The 18,735-nt window shown below is 38.0% G+C and overlaps 1 protein-coding gene across 12 annotated transcripts in view; it reads right to left on the reverse strand.

Moving 5' to 3' along the window:
• LOC100353215 (zinc finger protein 717) overlaps positions 1-18,735 on the reverse strand; it is a 54,156-nt gene that overhangs the window by 22,562 nt on the left and 12,859 nt on the right. For 3 of the 12 annotated variants that reach the window (XM_089315236.1, XM_089315248.1, XM_089315245.1), the window contains one exon: positions 224-16,740. The exons of the other annotated variants lie outside the window; for them this stretch is intronic. In XM_089315236.1, the coding sequence (XP_089171362.1) occupies positions 16,538-16,740 (203 nt within the window). In that variant the 3' untranslated portion in view covers positions 224-16,537. Of the gene's footprint in view, positions 1-223; positions 16,741-18,735 lie in introns of those variants that run through there. 12 annotated transcript variants of the gene reach the window in all.

Here is an 18,735-nt window from a genome sequence, read left to right on the forward strand (position 1 = left end):
TATTGGTTTCACAAATTTAAATGTAAAAGAAACAAACTATAAGTGGAAAAATTTAATCATGGAAAGAATCTTTGGAAATTATCATTATATTTATCTTCTATTTTCCATAATTAAATCATGGTTCTAGAATCCTCAAATACCTCTACAGATATTAGGGAAAAAACTCCAAGGACTCTTTTAACTTTAATATTCAAAGAAGAAACTAAGATCCTTTAATGACTGATTTTTTTTAAAGATTTGATTTATTCATTTAAGAGATAGTTACAGACAGTCAGAGGGAGAAACAGAGAGAAAGATCTTCCATCTGCTGGTTCACTCCCCAAATGGCTGCAGTGGTCAAAGCTGAACCCTTCTGAAGACAGGAGCCAGAAGCTTCTTCCAGGTCTCCGATGCAGGTACAGGGGTCCAAGCACTTGAGCCATTTTCTGCTTTCCCTGGTCATATCAGAGAGCTAGATGGAAGAGGAATGGCTGGGACAAGAACCAGCACCCATATGGGATGCCAGTGCTTCAGGCAAAGGATTAACCTACTGTGCCACAGCACCAGTCCCTGAATAACTCATTTTTAATCCTTTAAAACAATGCTTGATTTTACCTAATAAGACATTTTGTGTGCCATCAATGGATCATATTTCACAGAGAAATAATAATAACTTATCAGATTAATATGGCTGGAAAACAGGATGAGTGCCTTGTAAAATCTTTGCAAATATTTAAAACACTATCTAGTAATTCTTTATTGAAAAGATTCTGAAATTCATCAATCATTACTCCATTCAATTATCTATATATATCTAACAAAGCTTTTTTTTGAGAACTGCACTTAATTTGTGGTTTATGACACAAATTAGGCAAAGAGACAAATATTGGGGTATCATGGAGCTCCTGCTTTTACTCCTTTTCTGTCTAAATGAGAATGGGCATGAAATTATGATCAAGTTCTTGAGGATTTGAGCGGTAGTGTCACAGTCCACTGACTCTTGGCCCACAGCTACTGATCATTTTTTCTATGCATAATATATGAATTGTGCTGTTCAAATTCCTGTATCAATCCTGATCTGGTAATTGTCTTCCAGTGACTACTCTGCAAATTGAGGGACCTGAGTCTTGAGCTTCCATCTTTTCTTTTTCTTTCTTTTTGACAGGCAGAGTGGAGAGTGAGAGAGAGACAGAGAGAAAGGTCTTCCTTTTTGCCGTTGGTTCACTTCCCAATGGCCGCTGCGGCCGGCGCATCACGCTGATCCGAAGCCAGGAGCCAGGTGCTTCTCCTGGTCTCCCATGCGGGTGCAGAGCCCAAGGACCTGGGCCATCCTCCACTGCACTCCCGGGCCACAGCAGAGAGCTGGCATGGAGAGCTTCCATCTTAAGTAACTTCACCTCAAACCCAGAAGAAAATTATCATTTGGTTCCCAGCCTCATATGATTCAAACAGAAAATGAAGCTGCAGGGATTAAAGAACTAGAGGAGTATTATGAAATATTGGATTCCCCTGTCCTCTCCAAGAATTATTGCTCCCTAGAGTGGTAGCCACATACTTCCGACAGCAGGAGTTGCTCATTTTGGAACTGCAGTTGAAAATTCTGGGGGAATTCCTGAGAAGAAAGAAAGTGGGAAGGTCACACCCAGTTGTTGATTGGTCTTTTACAACTCACTTCCTTTCTCTGGATTTTAAATATACCTTCTGAGTAACGACTGGCATTTATATTTCAAGCACTTAGAAAGAGGAGCTCTAATACCAGATTAGTACTGAATGAAGAATGACAAATATAGTCCACAGGATATAAAGAGAGAGATGACCATAGAGTTGAAACTGACTAGTTCAGGATACTACAAAAACTAAAATTTGAGATCAATCTTGAGCTACTTATCACTAATGGAAATCTGTAGTAATGTACCAGCCAATGTTATTTGATCATATATTCTGATTAATATATTCTATAAAAAGAGATAACATGCCACCTTTCCCCACATGCACTGAAGCCTTGCTCCCTAAATTAACTATATTCAGTCAAAGACATGCTACACACATTTTCTCATGAATTAAGCCACATTCACAAATAAATATAGAATGTATCATACAGAAGAAAAGCCACATTTTATGTGGAATTGTATTTGGGATATTTCTGTGCCCTCACGTAGATTGGTCTGTATTACTCTAAGGTGTAAAATTTTATTATGTTCCTCATAGTTGTTTATTAAAAAAAGAAAAGGAATAAAGTTGCTCACTCTCACCACTACTATTCAATACAGTTCTAAAAGTTTTAGCCACAGCAATAATGCAAGAAAAAGAAACCAAAGGGATACATATTAGAAAGGAGAAGATTCAATAATCCCTATTTGCAGATGACATGATCCTCTATACTGGGAAACCAAAAGACTCCACCAAGAGATTACTGAAGCTCATAGGAGAGTTTGCTAAAGTTGCAAGATATAAAATCAACACACAATCAGTAACCTTTATAGAAACAAAAAAATCCATGGCTGAGAAAGACCTTACCAGATCAGTGCCATTCACAATAGCTACAAAAAAATTTTATTACCTTTGAATAAATTTAATCAATTGTATGAAAGATCTCAATAAGGAAACTTATAAAACATTAAAGAAATAGAAGAAAACACACAAAAAAGGAAAAATCTTCCACGTCCATAAATTGGAAGAACAAATAGCACCAAAATTCCCAAACGACCAAAAGCAATTTTTAATTTTTAATTTTATTTTATTCTTAAAACTCTGAGAGGCAGAGTTACAGAGAGAGGGAGAGACAGAGAGAGAGATGTTTTCCATCTGCTGGTTCACTAACCAGATGGCTGTAATGGCCAGAGCTGGGCTGATCTGAACCCAGGAGCCAGGAGTTTCCTCAGGGTCTCCCACATGGGTACAGGGGCCCAAGCACTTGGGCCATCTTCCACTGCCTTCCCAGGCCATTAGCAGATATCTGGATCAGAAGAGGAGCAGCTGGGACATAACTGGCACCCATATGAGATGCCAATGCTTCAGGTGGAGCCTCTACCTACTATACCACAGGGCCAGCCCCCCAAAAGCAACTTAAGATTTAGTGTGATCCCAATTAAAATACCAACAATATTCTCAGAGATAGAGGAAAATGATGCAAAAATTGATATGAAATGCTAAAGCAATCTTAAACAACAAAAACAAAGTGGGAGACATCACAATTCTACAATTCAAGATCTACTACAGGGCAGTTATAATTAAAATAGCCTGTTATTGTCACCAAAAAGACAGGTAGAGACCTATGAAACAGAATAGAATCTTCAGAAATCAATCCACACATGTATAACCAACTAGTTTGTGACAAACAAGCTTAAAGCAATCCCTGGAGAAAGGACAGTCTCTTCAAAAATGGTGCTGGGAAAATTTAGTCATCACATGTAGTATGAAACAAAATCCCTACCTTACAGTTTATATAAAAATCAAACATAATTAGATCAGTCAGCTAAGTCTATATGATACAATCAAACTACTATAAGAAAACATCAGGGAAACTGCAAGACATTAGCATAGGCAAAGACTTTTGGGAAAGATCCCACAAAGCACAGGAATAAAAGCAAAAAATAATCAAATGAGATTACATCAAGTTAAGATACTCAACTATAAACACTCAAAAAAAGGAACAAACTGACATCATAGAAGAAAATATTTGCAAACTATGCAATTGAAAAACTATCAATATCCAGAATCTCTAATGAGCTCAAGAAACTCAACAACAAAATAAATAATCCAGTCAAGAAACAGTCAACAGGCATTTTTCTTGTTATATTGAAATTTTTTTCAAGGATGAAATTCAAATGGCCAAAAGATACATGAAAAAATGCTCAGTATCACTAGCCATCAGGGAATGCTAATAGAAACCCCAATGAGTTTTCACCTTACCCCAATTAGAATGGCTATCATACAGAACCAAAAATCAGGGGCAGATGCTGTGGTGTAGCAGGTTAAGCCACTGCCTGCAGTGCTGGTTTGGGTCCTGACTGCTCCACTTCTGGACCAGTTCTCTGCTAATATGCCTGGAAAAGCTGCAGAAAATGACCTAAGTGCTTGGGCTCATGCACCCATTTGGGAGACCCAGAGGACACCCAGAGGACACTCCTGGCTCCAGATTGGCCCAGCATTAGCTGCTGCATCCATTTGGGGAGTGAATTAGCAGATGGAAGACTCTCTCTTGCCTCTGCCTCTCTGTAACTCAACCTTTCAAATAAATATTTAAAAAAAAAAAATCAAACAATAAAGGCTGGTGAGGATGTAGGAGAAAAAGTACCCTAATCCATTATTGGTGGTAATGTAAACTAGTATAGCCATTATGGCAGACAGTATGGAGATGCCTCAGAACTCTGAAAACAGATGTACCATATCTGCCATCCCACTCCCAGGAATTTATGAAAATGAAATGAAATCAGCATATGAAATATTTCTCTACCTCCATGTTTACTGCAGCTCAATTCACTATAGCTAAGATATGAAATCAACCCAGATGGCCATCAACTGGAGATTGGATAAAGAAAATGAGTTGTGTACATATACGAAGCGGAATACTATTAAGCCATCAATGAGAATAAAACTCTCTTTTTCAACAAAATGGATGCAATTGGATACCATTATGTTTATCAAAGAATCCAGTCCCAAAAAGACAAATACCATATGTTTTCTCTGATTTATTGTAACTAATATACAAAGAATAAAAAAATAATGTGTATGAGTGAAACTGACATTTTAAGATTTGATTATTGTCTGTAGCTCTTGTCTATACACTTGAGGAACATTGATTTTTCTCCTTACTACTTGTTGAGTTCTTTCTTTTGTAGAGAGTTAAAGCTTATGATTATAAAATAAACTGAAAGCATGCCATTTAAAAAATTAAAATCAACCAATGGAGGAGGGAGTGTGCAGCATGAGCAAGAAAGAGAATAGGGTAGGAAGCATCATTTTGCCTTAAATCCATATACTTGAATTACATGAAATTTGTTAATTTTATATACATTTTAAAAAATAAACTTAGTACTAGAATAAAAAAAAGACCTGAGGTCAGTATTTTCTGACTCACTATATAATTATTAGTCTTTACTTGTGTCTGACCATGTTTGGTTTTATATTTATTTATTTTTTAAGTATATTCTTTAAAAAGAGAGATAAAATTAATGTCACCATTCCATCTTATCTATCCAGTTTCTGCTATGCTATTAATTTATCATGAATTCATATCCATGTCTTCTTAAAAACATGCAAGGTATCCTAAAGAAGGAAAGTCATATTTTATGTGGATTTGAGTTTGGAGGAGTAAAATACAAAATATTACTTAAAATTTGAATTAAATGTATTATTTTCAAAATATGTAAAGAATCATATAATTTTCTTAACTAAAAATGAGATATAAACATAATTTACAAACTTTGTCATTTATATATTAAGAATGTTTATGCAATTCATTATATTTCGGTTATATGTAAATATCACCACTCTCAATAACAGAGTATTTTTAGTCATTCAGAAAGTTATGAGTGGGCATTTGGCTGAGTTGTTAAGATGCTGCTAGGTAAATGGATTTATGATCTACATAAGGATAGCCTATCGCCACCCACTATCTGGGAAGCAATGGCTCAAGAATGTGGGAGGCTTTGAGCCATGTTGGAGTCTGGGATTAATTATTTTTTAAATCAAATTACTTATTTGAAAAACAGGGAGAGAGATCTTCCCTATTCCAAAGTTTTCCAAACTAAAGTCAGCACAAGTGTGGTGGACTGTTTCTGTAGATATGCTTACTACGGGCCTGACATGTAATGGAAGATGGATCTATGTGTTCTCTTTCCAAATACAGAACCTCCATCATTCATATAACATAGGACACTACCTCTTAGCCACACTCACCCTGAACAAATTCCTGGACACAGGTAACTAGAGAGAGAACAAATAAGGATGCCTAACTCCCATAATTGGCAGCAGACAAGAGGGAGATCCTGGTATTTCCATTTCATTGTGTCAGAACAGAGGAGAAGAAAATAGACCTGGATTAAATAGCACCAAGTCTCTTTGCTCTTTCTAAACCATAAACTTTCTGTGGTTTTTCTTTAATTCCTGTATGTCTTTGAGACTTTTCTAGAATAGCTTCTCATTTTGATTTCTTTTTGTTTTTTTTTTGTTTTGATTTTAAGTAGTACTTACCAATTTTATTAAAACAAGCATCTCTACTGCTATTTACCACCATGCCCAAATTCTATGAATCATTCAATTTTAATGCTCATAATGTTTAGTGAATTATTAATTATATTTGTAATTGCCACATAATAAAGACAAATTAGCTAAAAATAATTCAAGTCAACCAAATGTCAGTCTCATAACTGATTCATGGTATTATTTATGGTTTGGGGGGCTTTGCAGATGATTACATGTGCCACGAAATGGCAATTTTTAAAAATTCTGCAATAGGAGCTGGCGCCGTGTCTCACTTGGTTAATCCTCTGCCTGGGGCACTGGCATCCCATATGGGCACTGGGTTCTAGTCCCATTTGCTCCTCCTCCAGTCCAGCTCTCTGCCGTGGCCCAGGGAAGGCAGTAGAGGAAGGCCCAAGTCTTTGGGCCCTGCACCCACATGGGAGACCAGGGGAAGCACCTGGCTCCTGGCTTCGGATCAGCATGGTGCAACAGACGTAGCGGCCATTGAGGGGTGAACCAACGGAAAAGGAAGACCTTTCTCTGTCTCTCTCTCTCTCTTTGTCCACTCTGCCTGTCAAAAAAAAAAAAATCTGCTTCAATGCACTAGATTTATGATTTTCAGAATGTATCTTTCCTATGTGTAATGTGGTCCGTGCGAGATTTGACTAACAGAAATGTCAAATGTGATAGGTTTTTTTGTTTTTGTTTTTGTTTTTAAAGATGTATTTGAGAGGCCAAATGGCCACATTGGCTGGAGCTGGGCTGATTCAAAGTCAGGAGCCAGCAGCCAGCAGCCAGCAGCCAAGAACCAGGAGCTTCCTTTAGTTCAACCTCCACAACTATGAGAAATAAATTTCCATGATTTAAATCATACAATCTGTGGTATTTTGTCTTCAAATAAATTCATCCTTATTTCTTCCAGCATTTCATTGCAGTCACTAGAAGGTTACCATGGTTATCAAGGAAATATGGAAATTAAAAACTATAACTTTAGGTGGCCAAACATCTAAAAACACAAGAAAAAAATATCAGTAAGCAACCTACTACCCTTCTCAAGAGCATAGAAAAAACAAGAATGAGTCAAATCCAAAGGCAATAGGAAAAAGTGAGTAATAAAAATAACAGCAGAAATAAAGAAGAATCTTAAGTAATATTAAAATTAATAAAATGAAGAGCTGATTTTTTGAAAAGAAAAATTAATGCCCCACTTAAACTAAGAAAACTGAAATGATTCAAATGAATGAAATCAAAGAAAAGAGAAGAAACAAATCTATTCCAACAGGAAAGTAAGAATTCAAACTTATATTTCTACTTGCAGAAAACATGGTTCTATATGGAGAGAAACCTAAGAACATTATCAAGACAATTCTGGAACTAATAAATGAATTTAGTAAAACTGACAACATGAAATACAAACAAAATCAGTAGCACCTTTGTATATAATAATGAACTCAGTGGGAAATAAATTATAAGAACAAATATATTTACAATTGTCACAAAAAAATAAAGTACCTTGCAGTAAATTTAACCCAGAATATGAAAGCCCTCTACTATAAAATCACAAAGTAATGATGAAAGAAATTAAATATATAAAAATTGGATGTCTCATGTTCATAGATTGAAACAAGTAGTTATGACTGAAATTTTTATGTTGTCCAGTGTAATGTGTACATTTACTCCAATTTGCATCAAAACACCAATGTAATTTTTCACAGAGGGGATAGTATTATAGCACAATGGGTTAAACTGTCACCTGCAATACCACTATCCCATATAAGAACAATTGTTAACTCCTGACAGCTCTGCTTTTCATCCAGCTCCCAGCTAATGTGCTTGGGAAAGCAGGAGAAGATGACCCAAGTTCCTCGGTCCCTGCCACCAATGTGGGGGATCTAGATGAAGTTCCAGACTCTGGATTTGACTTGGCTCAGCCCCAGCCATTGTTGCCATTGGGGAAGTAAACCAGCAGATGAAAAATTTTGATTCTCTGGCTCTCTCTGTCACTCTGCCTTTCAAATAGAAAAATCTTTTTAAAAAGAAAATAAATTCAGCTGGCATTGTGGTGTGGTAGGCTGGGCCTCTGCCTGTGATGCTGGCATCCCATATGGGTGCTGGCTCATGTCCCGGCTATTCTTCTTCTGATCCAGCTCTCTGCTATGGCCTGGGAAAGCAGTAGAAGATAGCCCAAGTGCTTGGACCGCTATACCCATGTGGGAGACCTGGCAGAAGCTCCTGGCTTCATATTGGCTCAGCTCCAGTTGTTGCAGCCATTTCAGGAGTGAACCACCAGATGGAAGACCATTCTCTCCATCTCCTCCTCTGTCTGTCTGTAACTCTACCTCTCAAATAAAAAAAAAAAAAAAAGAAAGAAAGAAAAGAAATTCACAGAACTAGAAAAAACAAACCTAAAGTTCATTTGAAATCAGAAAATCCCCACATAGTCAAAGCGATCTGGAACAACATAACAAATCTGCATGCATCACAGTATCTGATTTCAAGACATATTATGGAAGCAGTGTAAGCACTGGCTTGAAAACAGAAAATGGAACAAAATAGAAAGAAACAAACCCACATTTCCCCAGACAATTCATCCTTAACAAAAGAACCAAAATACCCTGGAGAAAGAAGAATTTCTTTAGCAAATGTTCCAGAAGACATACCCCAACAATCTTACACTTTGTAAAAGTCAACTCATAATGAATTAAAAATCCAAATATTAGAACAAAAATTAAGTAAATACAGAGGAAACTGTAAAACATTGGCATAGAAAAGTTTTTGAGTGAGATTCCAAAAGCACAAGTAACAAAAATAAAAACAGACTAATTTGGTTGTATCAAACTAAGATACATTCTTCACAGTGAAGTAATCATCAGAGTGATGAGATACTGCAGAAAACATTTGAAAACTCTGAATATGACAAAGGATTGATATCCAGAACATATATAGAATTGAAAGACTCCAAAACAGTAAATAAAAAATACAGTTAAGAAATGGGCAAGGATCTTAATAGACATTTCTCTGAGGAAGAAATGTAAATGATCAAAACATATGTGAATACACTCAATGTCACTAGCAATTAGGTAAATGTAAATCAAACACAGTATCAGGCCTCAACACCTGTGAGAGAATGCAATGATCAGGTTTTTGTCTGTGCAACAAGTGGGTATAGAGGACCCTGTTCAACTTCAGAGAGCAGAGTCTACATGGAGGTAAAGAAAACCTTTTTTTCCTAATAGGCTTGTTAAAACCCTCACCAGTGCTTGTTTGTCTTTGCCACTATTTTGGGTCTCACAGCTTTCCTTCTACTAAACTCCTATTTAGCCTCTTCTCTGTTGCTTATAAAAATAGTAGACCTTCTATTTACTAAGGATAGTTTTGTTTGTTTTGTTTCATTTTTAATTCCTTCTGTTTCTTACTAAGTTCTTCCAAGGAATCACAACCCTCAAAAAATGCTTTCATTTATGCAGTCTGCAGTTTTCACAAGCTACTACATGCCAAGTAGTATGCTAAAGGCAAGGCATAGGCCAGGAACAGAGCAAAGTTCTCAATGATTAAAGCAGAGATGGGGTCAGAGGCCAATGACAAAGATGAAGATGGAGAGGCAGGCAGAGGTGAGATGAGGCAGAGGCATGTGACATAGGTGAAGGTATGAAGATGAAATAAGGTGACTGCTATGGAGTTTTACATTCTGTTTGCAAATGAATTGAAGTTGAGAGCAAGAGTGTGAGCCATGTTAGATAATTAGTACTTTTCCAATTGTGTAGGAGACAGTGGACATAAGGAAGGTGGGACCACGGAGGTGGCAGGTGGAATGAAGAGATTTGAAAAACACCTAAGGAATAGAATTGGCCAGGCATGGATAAGTGAATGACAAAAATGGAATAACTGATGATTCCCAAATATTTGCTTTGTATAGGAGGTTGAATGTTGGTGACATATTCTGATATAAGAATTTTCAGACAGACAAGATTACTTTTAATTTTTCCCATATTGATTTTGAGGAGCCCTATGAAGGTTACAGCTGCATATGTGAGTTCTATACTCAGGAGAAATGTAAATTTCTTTAATATAAAGTATGAAGTCATGAGGAGTAGAAGAGATTACTTAGGCACTACATTATTTGAATACATATATACAATAGAAACTGATTAAGCTATGCAGCTAGTATTAAAGCACTGCAATAGTAAACATAAGAGCAATACCAATATTTAATTTTAGGTAGGAGAGACTGCAGATGCACTGAAACGGAGTAATCAGAAGTATAGAGAAAAGCCAGGGAAATGAGACACAATGTATGCTGAGGAAGGGAGTGTTTGAGGAGGGAGCTAGGAAATGTGTCAGATGCTGACTTCTAACCATGTTCTTTGTTCTCATTAGTTCTCTTTGTTCTCATTAGTTCTATATCCCATTATTCTGCCTCACTTTGATAATATAATTTATTCTTAATGAAATTATATTTTCTTATTACCAAGTTGTCATATTAACCCTTAAAAAATGCCTGGATTCTGTACCTAGAAGAGGGTTGGGCACATAGAACTTTAATAAATATTATGTGAATGACATGCACTCAGTATATGAGGAATTAAAAGCATAAATTGCATTTTTTAAGATTTATTTATTTATTTGAAAGAGTTAGAGAGAAGGAGAGGCAGAGAGAGAGAGATTCTCCACCCACTGGTTCACTCCCCAACTGGCCACAATAGTCAGAGCTTTCCCAGGACATAGCAGAGAGCTGGATTAGAAGAGGAGCAGCCAGGACTCAAACTGGCATCCATATAGGATGCCGGTAGTGCAGATGGTGGCTTTACCCACTATGCCACAGCGCCAGCCCCCATAAATTGCATTTAACCAACACAATAATCACCAATGCCCTTGGGAAGAGCCATTTGAGAAGAATAGTGGGAACAAAAATAAAACTTCAATGAATTGAATAAAACCAGAGAGAAAAGGAAATGAAGTGGATGTCAACATTAATGGCTATTTGGAGCAATTTAAATTAATAGGGGGGCCAGCGCGGTGGCACAGCGGGTTAACACCCTAGCCTGAGGCACTGGCAAATCATATGGGCACCAGTTCAAGACCCAGCTGCTCCACTTCCAATCCAGCTCTCTGCTGAGGCCTGGGGAAAGCAGTAGAAGATGGCCAAAGTCCTTGGCACCCTGCACCCATGTGGGAGACCTGGAAGAAGCTCCTGGCTTCAGATCAGTGCAGCTTTGGCCATTGTGGCCAATTGGGGGGGTGAATCAGCAGATGGAAGATCTCCCTCCCCCCCCTCTGCCTCTCCTCTAATTCTGACTTTCAAATAAAATAAGTAAATCTTTGAAAGAAAGAGCAAGAGGAAGGGAAGGAAAGGAGAGAGGAGAGAGGAGAGGGGAGAGGGGAGAGGAGAGGAGAGAAGATAAGACAAAAGAGAAGGGAGGGAGGGAGGGAGGGAGGAATTGCTTGCTAGGGAAAGCGGCTGACATTGTGGCACACTGGGTTAAGCTGTGAACCATGTGAGCGCTAGTTTGAGTCTAGGCTATTCCACTTCCAATTCAGCTCTCTGCTAATGCACCTGGGAAAGCAGAAGATAGCACAAGAAATTAGGACTCCGCTTCTCATAGGAAAGACCTGGATGAAGCTCCTGATATCAGCCTGGCCCAGCCCCAGCTGTTGTGACTCTTTGGGGAGTGAGCCAGCAGATGAGAGATCTCTCTCTTTCCCTCTCTCTCTGTAACCTTGCCTTTCAAATAAACAAATCTTTAATAAACAAATAAACTAATAGAAAGAAAAAAACTACAATATTATGTCATCTTATTCCAAAAAGATAAAAAATAGCAAATGCTAGAAAGGATTTGAGAAAAGAAAACCCTTATACATTGTGGGTGAGAACAGTATGGTTGTTCCTCAAAAAAAGATAAAAATGGAAATACTAGCTGCATAGCTTAATCAGTTTCTATTGTGTATATGTATTCAAATATTGCACTATATATATCACTAGTACAGATTAATTAAAAATTATGTAAATAAAATTTTAAAAATCAGAACTGTTTTTATTTACTAACATGGATTATCTGAAAATGAAATTGGAACACAGTTCCATGTATAACAGAATAAAAAACAAGAGATAATATCCTCCAGCACTGTTAGTGATTAATGAAATACCTAACCCAACAATCAACAAATCAACGTGGTCTTTCCATCTGAACTTTCTGATCAGCCCTTATATGATTTACTATCAGATAAACTGGTATTCTGGAAATACATGGAAGGGTCCTTATACTGGTCTATTCATTGTTAATACTACTGTCAAATTACACACAGGGTCGCCAACCTTGTACCTGTCTCACAGTTGAAATACAGACTAGGGGTGGGTTACTAAGCCTAATAGGAAGAAAGCTCGTGTCCTTCACTGGAGTACCTGAGTTCAGTTCCTGGATATGGATACAGCTCCTGATGCCAGCTTCCTATTCATGTGGCCTCTGGGAAGCTGTGGTAATGGCTCAAGTGATTAGGTTCAGGAAATGCATGGAAAATCAGGATTGGGTTTTCAGCAACTAGCTTTTGCCAAAAAAAACGGATTCTTTTTAAAAAATTTATTTAATTTGAAAGGCAGATTTACAGAGGGAGAGATCTTCCATCCACTGGTTCACTACCCAAATAGCTGCAATGACTGAGGATGTGACAAGCCAAAGCCAAGAGCCCAGAACTCAATCTGGGTTCCCATAAGGGAATATTTATCTTATATATTTGGTCAAATACATAAAGACTATAAGGTTTTTTGTAATATTGTTCATGATAGGAGTAAAACAGAAACAACCAAAATGTATATTGTAGGGAATTGGTAAAATACATTATGGTATATCTATACAATAGAATACTAAATATTTAATGGTATGAAAATGATTTAGGAACAAAGTGCTTTTATGTAAAACAAGGTACAGAAGAAAATGCCCCTTTGTAAAGAAAAAAGACACATACATAATATCTTTTTTAAAAATTTTATTCACTCATTTTCATTTCATTCATAAGGCAGAGAGAAATTTTACATATGCTGGCTCACTCTTCAAATTGGGCCAATATTGGGCTGGGCTAGGCTGAAGCAAGGAGCTAGGGGAACTTCATCTTGGTCTCCCACATGGGCAAAGGAGCCAAGGACTTTGACCATTTTTTACTGTTTTCCCAGACACATTAGCAGGAAGTTGGATCAGAACTGGAGCAGCCAGGAAGTGAACTGGTGCCCATAAGAGATCAAAGGTAGAGACGTAACCCATTAGCAGCTTTTTTTTCTTTTTTAAGATTTATTTTATTTATTTGAAAGAGTTACAGGGTAAGATAGAGACAGAGAAAGAGGTCTTCCATCCACTCATTCACTCCCCAAATGGCCAAAATGGCCAGTACTGAGCTGATCAGGAGCCAGGAGCTTCTGGGTCTCCCACATGGGTCCAGGGGCCCAAAAACTTGGGCCATCCTCTGCTGCTTTCCCAGGTACATCAGCAGAGAGCTAGATCAGAAGTGGAGCAGCTGGTTCTCAAACTGGTGCCCATATGGGATGCCTGCACTGTAGACCAGCACTCCAACCTGCTATGCCACAGTGCCAGCCCCGAGAGACTTAACCTGTTAGACCACAATGCCAGCCCCATGCTTATATATTTTCATAAAGGTACTTCAAAAGGTTCATGGAAAGTGGAATTAATAGATAACATTATTTTGGTGGAAAAATTGAAATCCATTCAAGTACACGTTCTACAAACATTTTTGAAGTTTTATTGTATGCATGGCCTTCAAAATTTATTACAGCAAAGCAAACAATCATTTAAATTCAGTTTTTCATGATGCACCTAAGTACCCTTGAATATAGGTGTATAGAAGTTTCAGAAGAGAATGTATGAAACTTTCAAGAGTACTTTGTTATGGGAAGTATGACTAGTATAGAAAAAGGGAATGACATTTTTATTTTATACTGTTCTAATATAAGAATATGGTACTTAAAAAATGCATAGGCTTGTATTGAACAAGATGTATCTAAACTTTATAAAATAATGTTATTTTTAATACAAAATATACATGAGTATATTTTTTTAAGATTTATTTATTTATTCAAAAGAGTTACAGAGAGGTAGAGGGAGAGACAGAGGGAGGTCTTCCATCTGTTGGTTCATTCCCAGATGGCCACAACGGTCAGATTTGCTGATATGAAGGCAGGAGTCAGGAGCTTCTTCCAGATCTCCCACATGAATGCAGGGGTCCAAGGACCTGGGCCACCTTGTACTGCTTTCCTAGGCCATAGCAAAGAGCTGCATCAGAAGTAGAGCAGCCAGGACTCGAACCAGCCTCTATATGGGATGCTAGCACTGCAGGAGGTGGCTATACAACTGCTATGTCACAGTGCTAGCCCCGGAGTATATGTTTTAAACATAGTTGATTATAAAAGCTTGTTTCAGGGCTGGTGCTGTGGCACAGCAGGTTGACACCTTGGCCTGAGGTGCTGTCATCCCATGTGGGCGCTGATTTGAGACCCGGCTGTTCCACTTCCTGTCCAGTTCTCTGCTATGGCCTGGGAGAGCAGTACAAGATGGCCTAAGCCCTTGGGTCCCTGCACCCGTGTGGGAGACCCAGAGGAGGCTCCTGGCTCCAAGCTTTGAATTGCCACAGCTCTAGTCTTTCAGCCAGTTGAGGAGTGAATCATCAGATGGAGGACCTCTCTCTCTCTCTCTTTCTCTCTCTCTCTCTGCCTCTCCTCTCACTGTGTAACTCTGACTTTCAAATAAATAAATAAATCTTTAAAAAAAAAAAAAAGAGCTTATGTTTCTACTCAAATGCAGTGGTGAAAAGGAATTATAATTTACTCACAAAATAATTTAGAACTTCCTAACAGTATCTAACTTATATTGAAGGAAAATATCCTAAAATGTCTTTTGTTTGTTTGTGAATTATATTGCCTCAAAATAGCATTTCCTACCTCAAAGTTATTAAAAGCTTTGAAATGGAGACAAACTCCACGATGTTGGTAGATGTTTTATTCTAAATTCTTTATATACTCATGTTAATCCCAGTCTCTTATTTTAGAAAAATAAGGGTTAATGGTTTATAACTCCTCCTAGTCTATGATGGTTACAAAGTAAAACATCTAGTCAAGGTATGAATTTTTAAATTTCTTATCTGGAATCAACTTACAGTAAGAAAAATTTTGTGGCACTAATAGTCTTTAAATACAAATAAAGAGAATATTTAGCAACTTGAGAACAAGTGGCTATCAAAATGATTCAGATTCAGACAAGATAAGATTCCTTGTGGGGTAACCACATACTAAACTCATGATTTTTATATAAATGTCTCACTGTCACAGACTGAACAGCAGCAAAACATGTTATCAGAATGATGAACATGCATCTAACTTTAAACACAGATGTTTCCTGTTAGGACTTTATTGGCCCAAGTATGTATGTTAACAATGCAGGTCCTTTTAAGAAACTCTGCATACAAAATAGCCAAGAGCCAAAACAGAACTCCAAAAAAATCAGACATCATCTTCTCAGAAATATATGAAAAGACTCAGAAATAAATATTTCTGTTGTAAAGTGAACTGCAGGGGCCAGCACTATGGCATAGTGGGTAAAGCCACCTCCTGCAGTGCTGGCATCCCATGTGGGCACTGGTTTAGGTACCAGCTGCTCCATTTCCAATCCAGCACTCTGCTGTGGCCTGGGAAAGCAGTAGAAGATGGCCCAAGTCTTTGAGCTGCTGCACCCATGTGGGAGACCTGGAGGAAGCTCCTGGCTCCTGGCTTTGGATTGGTTCAGCTTCTGCTGTTGCAGCCATCTAGGGACTGAACCAGTGCATGGAAGACTTCCGTGCTTCTGCTTCTGCCTCTGCCTTTCTTCTGTAGTTCTGCCTTTCAAATAAAAATTGCAACCATTATTGTTTGTTTTCTTTCAAAACTTCAAGTGGACATAGGTCATAAAATCAAAAGTATATAGTTTCATACATACTAAAGCTTATCACAGACAACTGGTACTAATGAATGGATTCTCTCATAGTCTCTCTATATAAATAATTAACAAACCAATTCTATTTTTCCTACTCTGCAAAGCCAATCAATGAAATTGATTTAGAATTTTTAAAATCACTCACAAATACACAATGTTAGTGGTTTTGAGCTTTATAGGAACATAAAATAAAAATTTTTAATTCTTGTGCTTCTTAACATCAGAGAGTTCTAAGACATTAAGTGGTATTTTTTGTTTCAAACCCATATAACACTAACAATGTGCAGAAAAGGATGAGGATTTTTGTTTTAACTTATGCGATTTTTCCTCTACAGCAAATCCAGGAAGAGAGTCCTGTGAAACAAATAAAAAGCCCTTGGTGCTGTTAAATGATTACTTTTTGTTCAGGAACCTCCAAGCAACCACACCACTGTTCTAGTGAGGTTCTTTCTGTGGCGGGAACCTTCTCTTTCCTCTGCTTCTTCAGGCAGATCCAGGGAGGCAAGCTGGAATCTCAGGGGAAGGCCATGGGGGCGTGGAGAAGCATGCATCTCGTCTGCAGGCAGTGTGTCTGAAAGTTTCTTCTCAAGACCAAATTGACAGGTCTCTATCCATTGAGAAAAAAAGACTCATCATAAAAATTAGTAACACAGAAAAGAACCATTGGAATTCCATTCTTTCTGTCTCAGTAAAGTGGAGAAATAGCTCTCAGAGTAAAACAGACTTTAAAGAGTCTGTGCAATATCTCTGTGGCTTCCCTCACATTCTAAGGACAGACCTCAGAATTGCCTGCTGCCCTTCCAGAAAGGTTAATCAATAAATAAATCCTTAGTAAAAAGAAAAAACAGCTAGTTTTTCTTTCTATATTACATACTAGATAAGAGTTCTGTCTTTGAATCAATAGCTTATGATTTTTATTCATTATTCCTTCTTTGAAACTGAAGTGGGGCAGGCAAAAACATGGATGTAAGAGGGGAGGGGAGGAGCTTAAAGTACCAGATTGTAAAATAGGAACAAATGGACACAAAGGCTAGAGGTGAGGGGGTAAAGATTAGGTTAGGGGAAAAAAGTCAACTTCTTAAATCTTTCAAAACAGAAAGAAAGAAAGGAGGGGGAAACTGATAGTGCAGTATGGTTATGTTCTTATGGAATTATGTTCTTATGGAATCCATTCTCTTTATATTCATAAAAATAAAAATGTTTGTCAAAAAAAAAAAGAAAAATTAAAAGTTAATTCCTTTATTGCATTACTACAGCCTCATTGTAAGACTAAAAACAGAACCCAAAGGCAGGCATGGGTTGCAGGGAAGGGCACAGTAAAAGTGGCAGTGACAACCCAACTTCTCTAACAACCTCTGCGCCTTAACTTCTGATCCGGCAAAGTTTACATATCACCCAGAATCAGCTTCATAAAATAACGCACTTAGGGTAAAGGCTCAGAGAAAATCAATGACCCCACTATCTCTTTGCCTATAAAGCATCTTAGAAGTTAGCACACTGCTGAAGAAAGATTATGCCTGGGGTCAGCATTGTGGCATAGCTAATAAAGCTGCCACCTGCAGTGCTGGCATCCTATATGGGCACCAGTTCTAGTCCTGGCTGCTCCACTTCTGATCCAGCTCTCTGCTATGGCCTGGAAAAGCAGCAGAATATGGCCCAAGTCCTTGGGCCTACATACCAACGTGGGAGGCCTGGAAGAAGCTCCTGGCTTTGGACTGGCATAGCTCTGGCCATTGCAGCCAATTGGAGAGTGAACCAGCAGATGGAAAACCTCTTTTTCTCTCTGCCTTTCCTTCTCTCTGTGTGTAACTCTGACTTTCAAATAAATACATAAATCTTTAAAAAAAAAAAAAAAAAAAAAAGGATCAGCGCTGTGGCGCAGCAGCTTAACACCCTGGCCTGAAGTGCCGACATCCTGTATGGGCACTAGTTCGAGACCCAGCTACTCCACTTCCAATCCAGCTCTCTGTATGGCCTGGGAAAGCAGTAGAAGGTGGCCCATGTACCTGCGTGGGAGACCAGGAGGAAGTTCCTGGCTCCTGGCTTCGAATCAGCACACCTCTGGCCATTGCAGCCAACTGGTGAGCGAACCAGCGGATGGAAGACCTCTCTCTCTCTCTCTCCCTCTCTGCCTCTCCTTCCTCTTTGTAACTCTTTCAAATAAATAAATTAAAAAAATTTTTTTAAAAAGATTATGCTTAAGATATGTATAAAGAACACAAGGATATAAAGTTGGGAGGCAGTTTGGTGATTTATAAACACCTGCAGTGAAGTGCAGATAAATGAAAGGGATGGATCCAAGAATGAGGCATTATTCAGACAACAGAGTATAGTGGAAAAGCCCAGCCAGTAGTGATCAACAAGCCTATAAGTTGAGATTTATGAGTATTTGCAAAGTATACAAATGAGTTACACATATAGCAGCAGTAATTTTTCCCTCTTAGGACACAAGACCAAAGAGTCTTATTTTTTTTTTTCAATCTATCAGTTTTTCATTTCATTTTAAAGGCAAGGGAAGATGGAGAGGAAGAAAGATTTCTTCCATTTGCTGGTATATCCTCAAAGGCTTACAACAGCTGGCAAAGTGCCACCCTGAAGCCAG

The sequence above is a fragment of the Oryctolagus cuniculus genome, chromosome 1, assembly GCF_051225735.1.
Source record: "Oryctolagus cuniculus isolate XC-2025 breed Fujian yellow rabbit chromosome 1, ASM5122573v1, whole genome shotgun sequence".
NCBI classification, from domain to species: Eukaryota; Metazoa; Chordata; class Mammalia; order Lagomorpha; family Leporidae; genus Oryctolagus; species Oryctolagus cuniculus.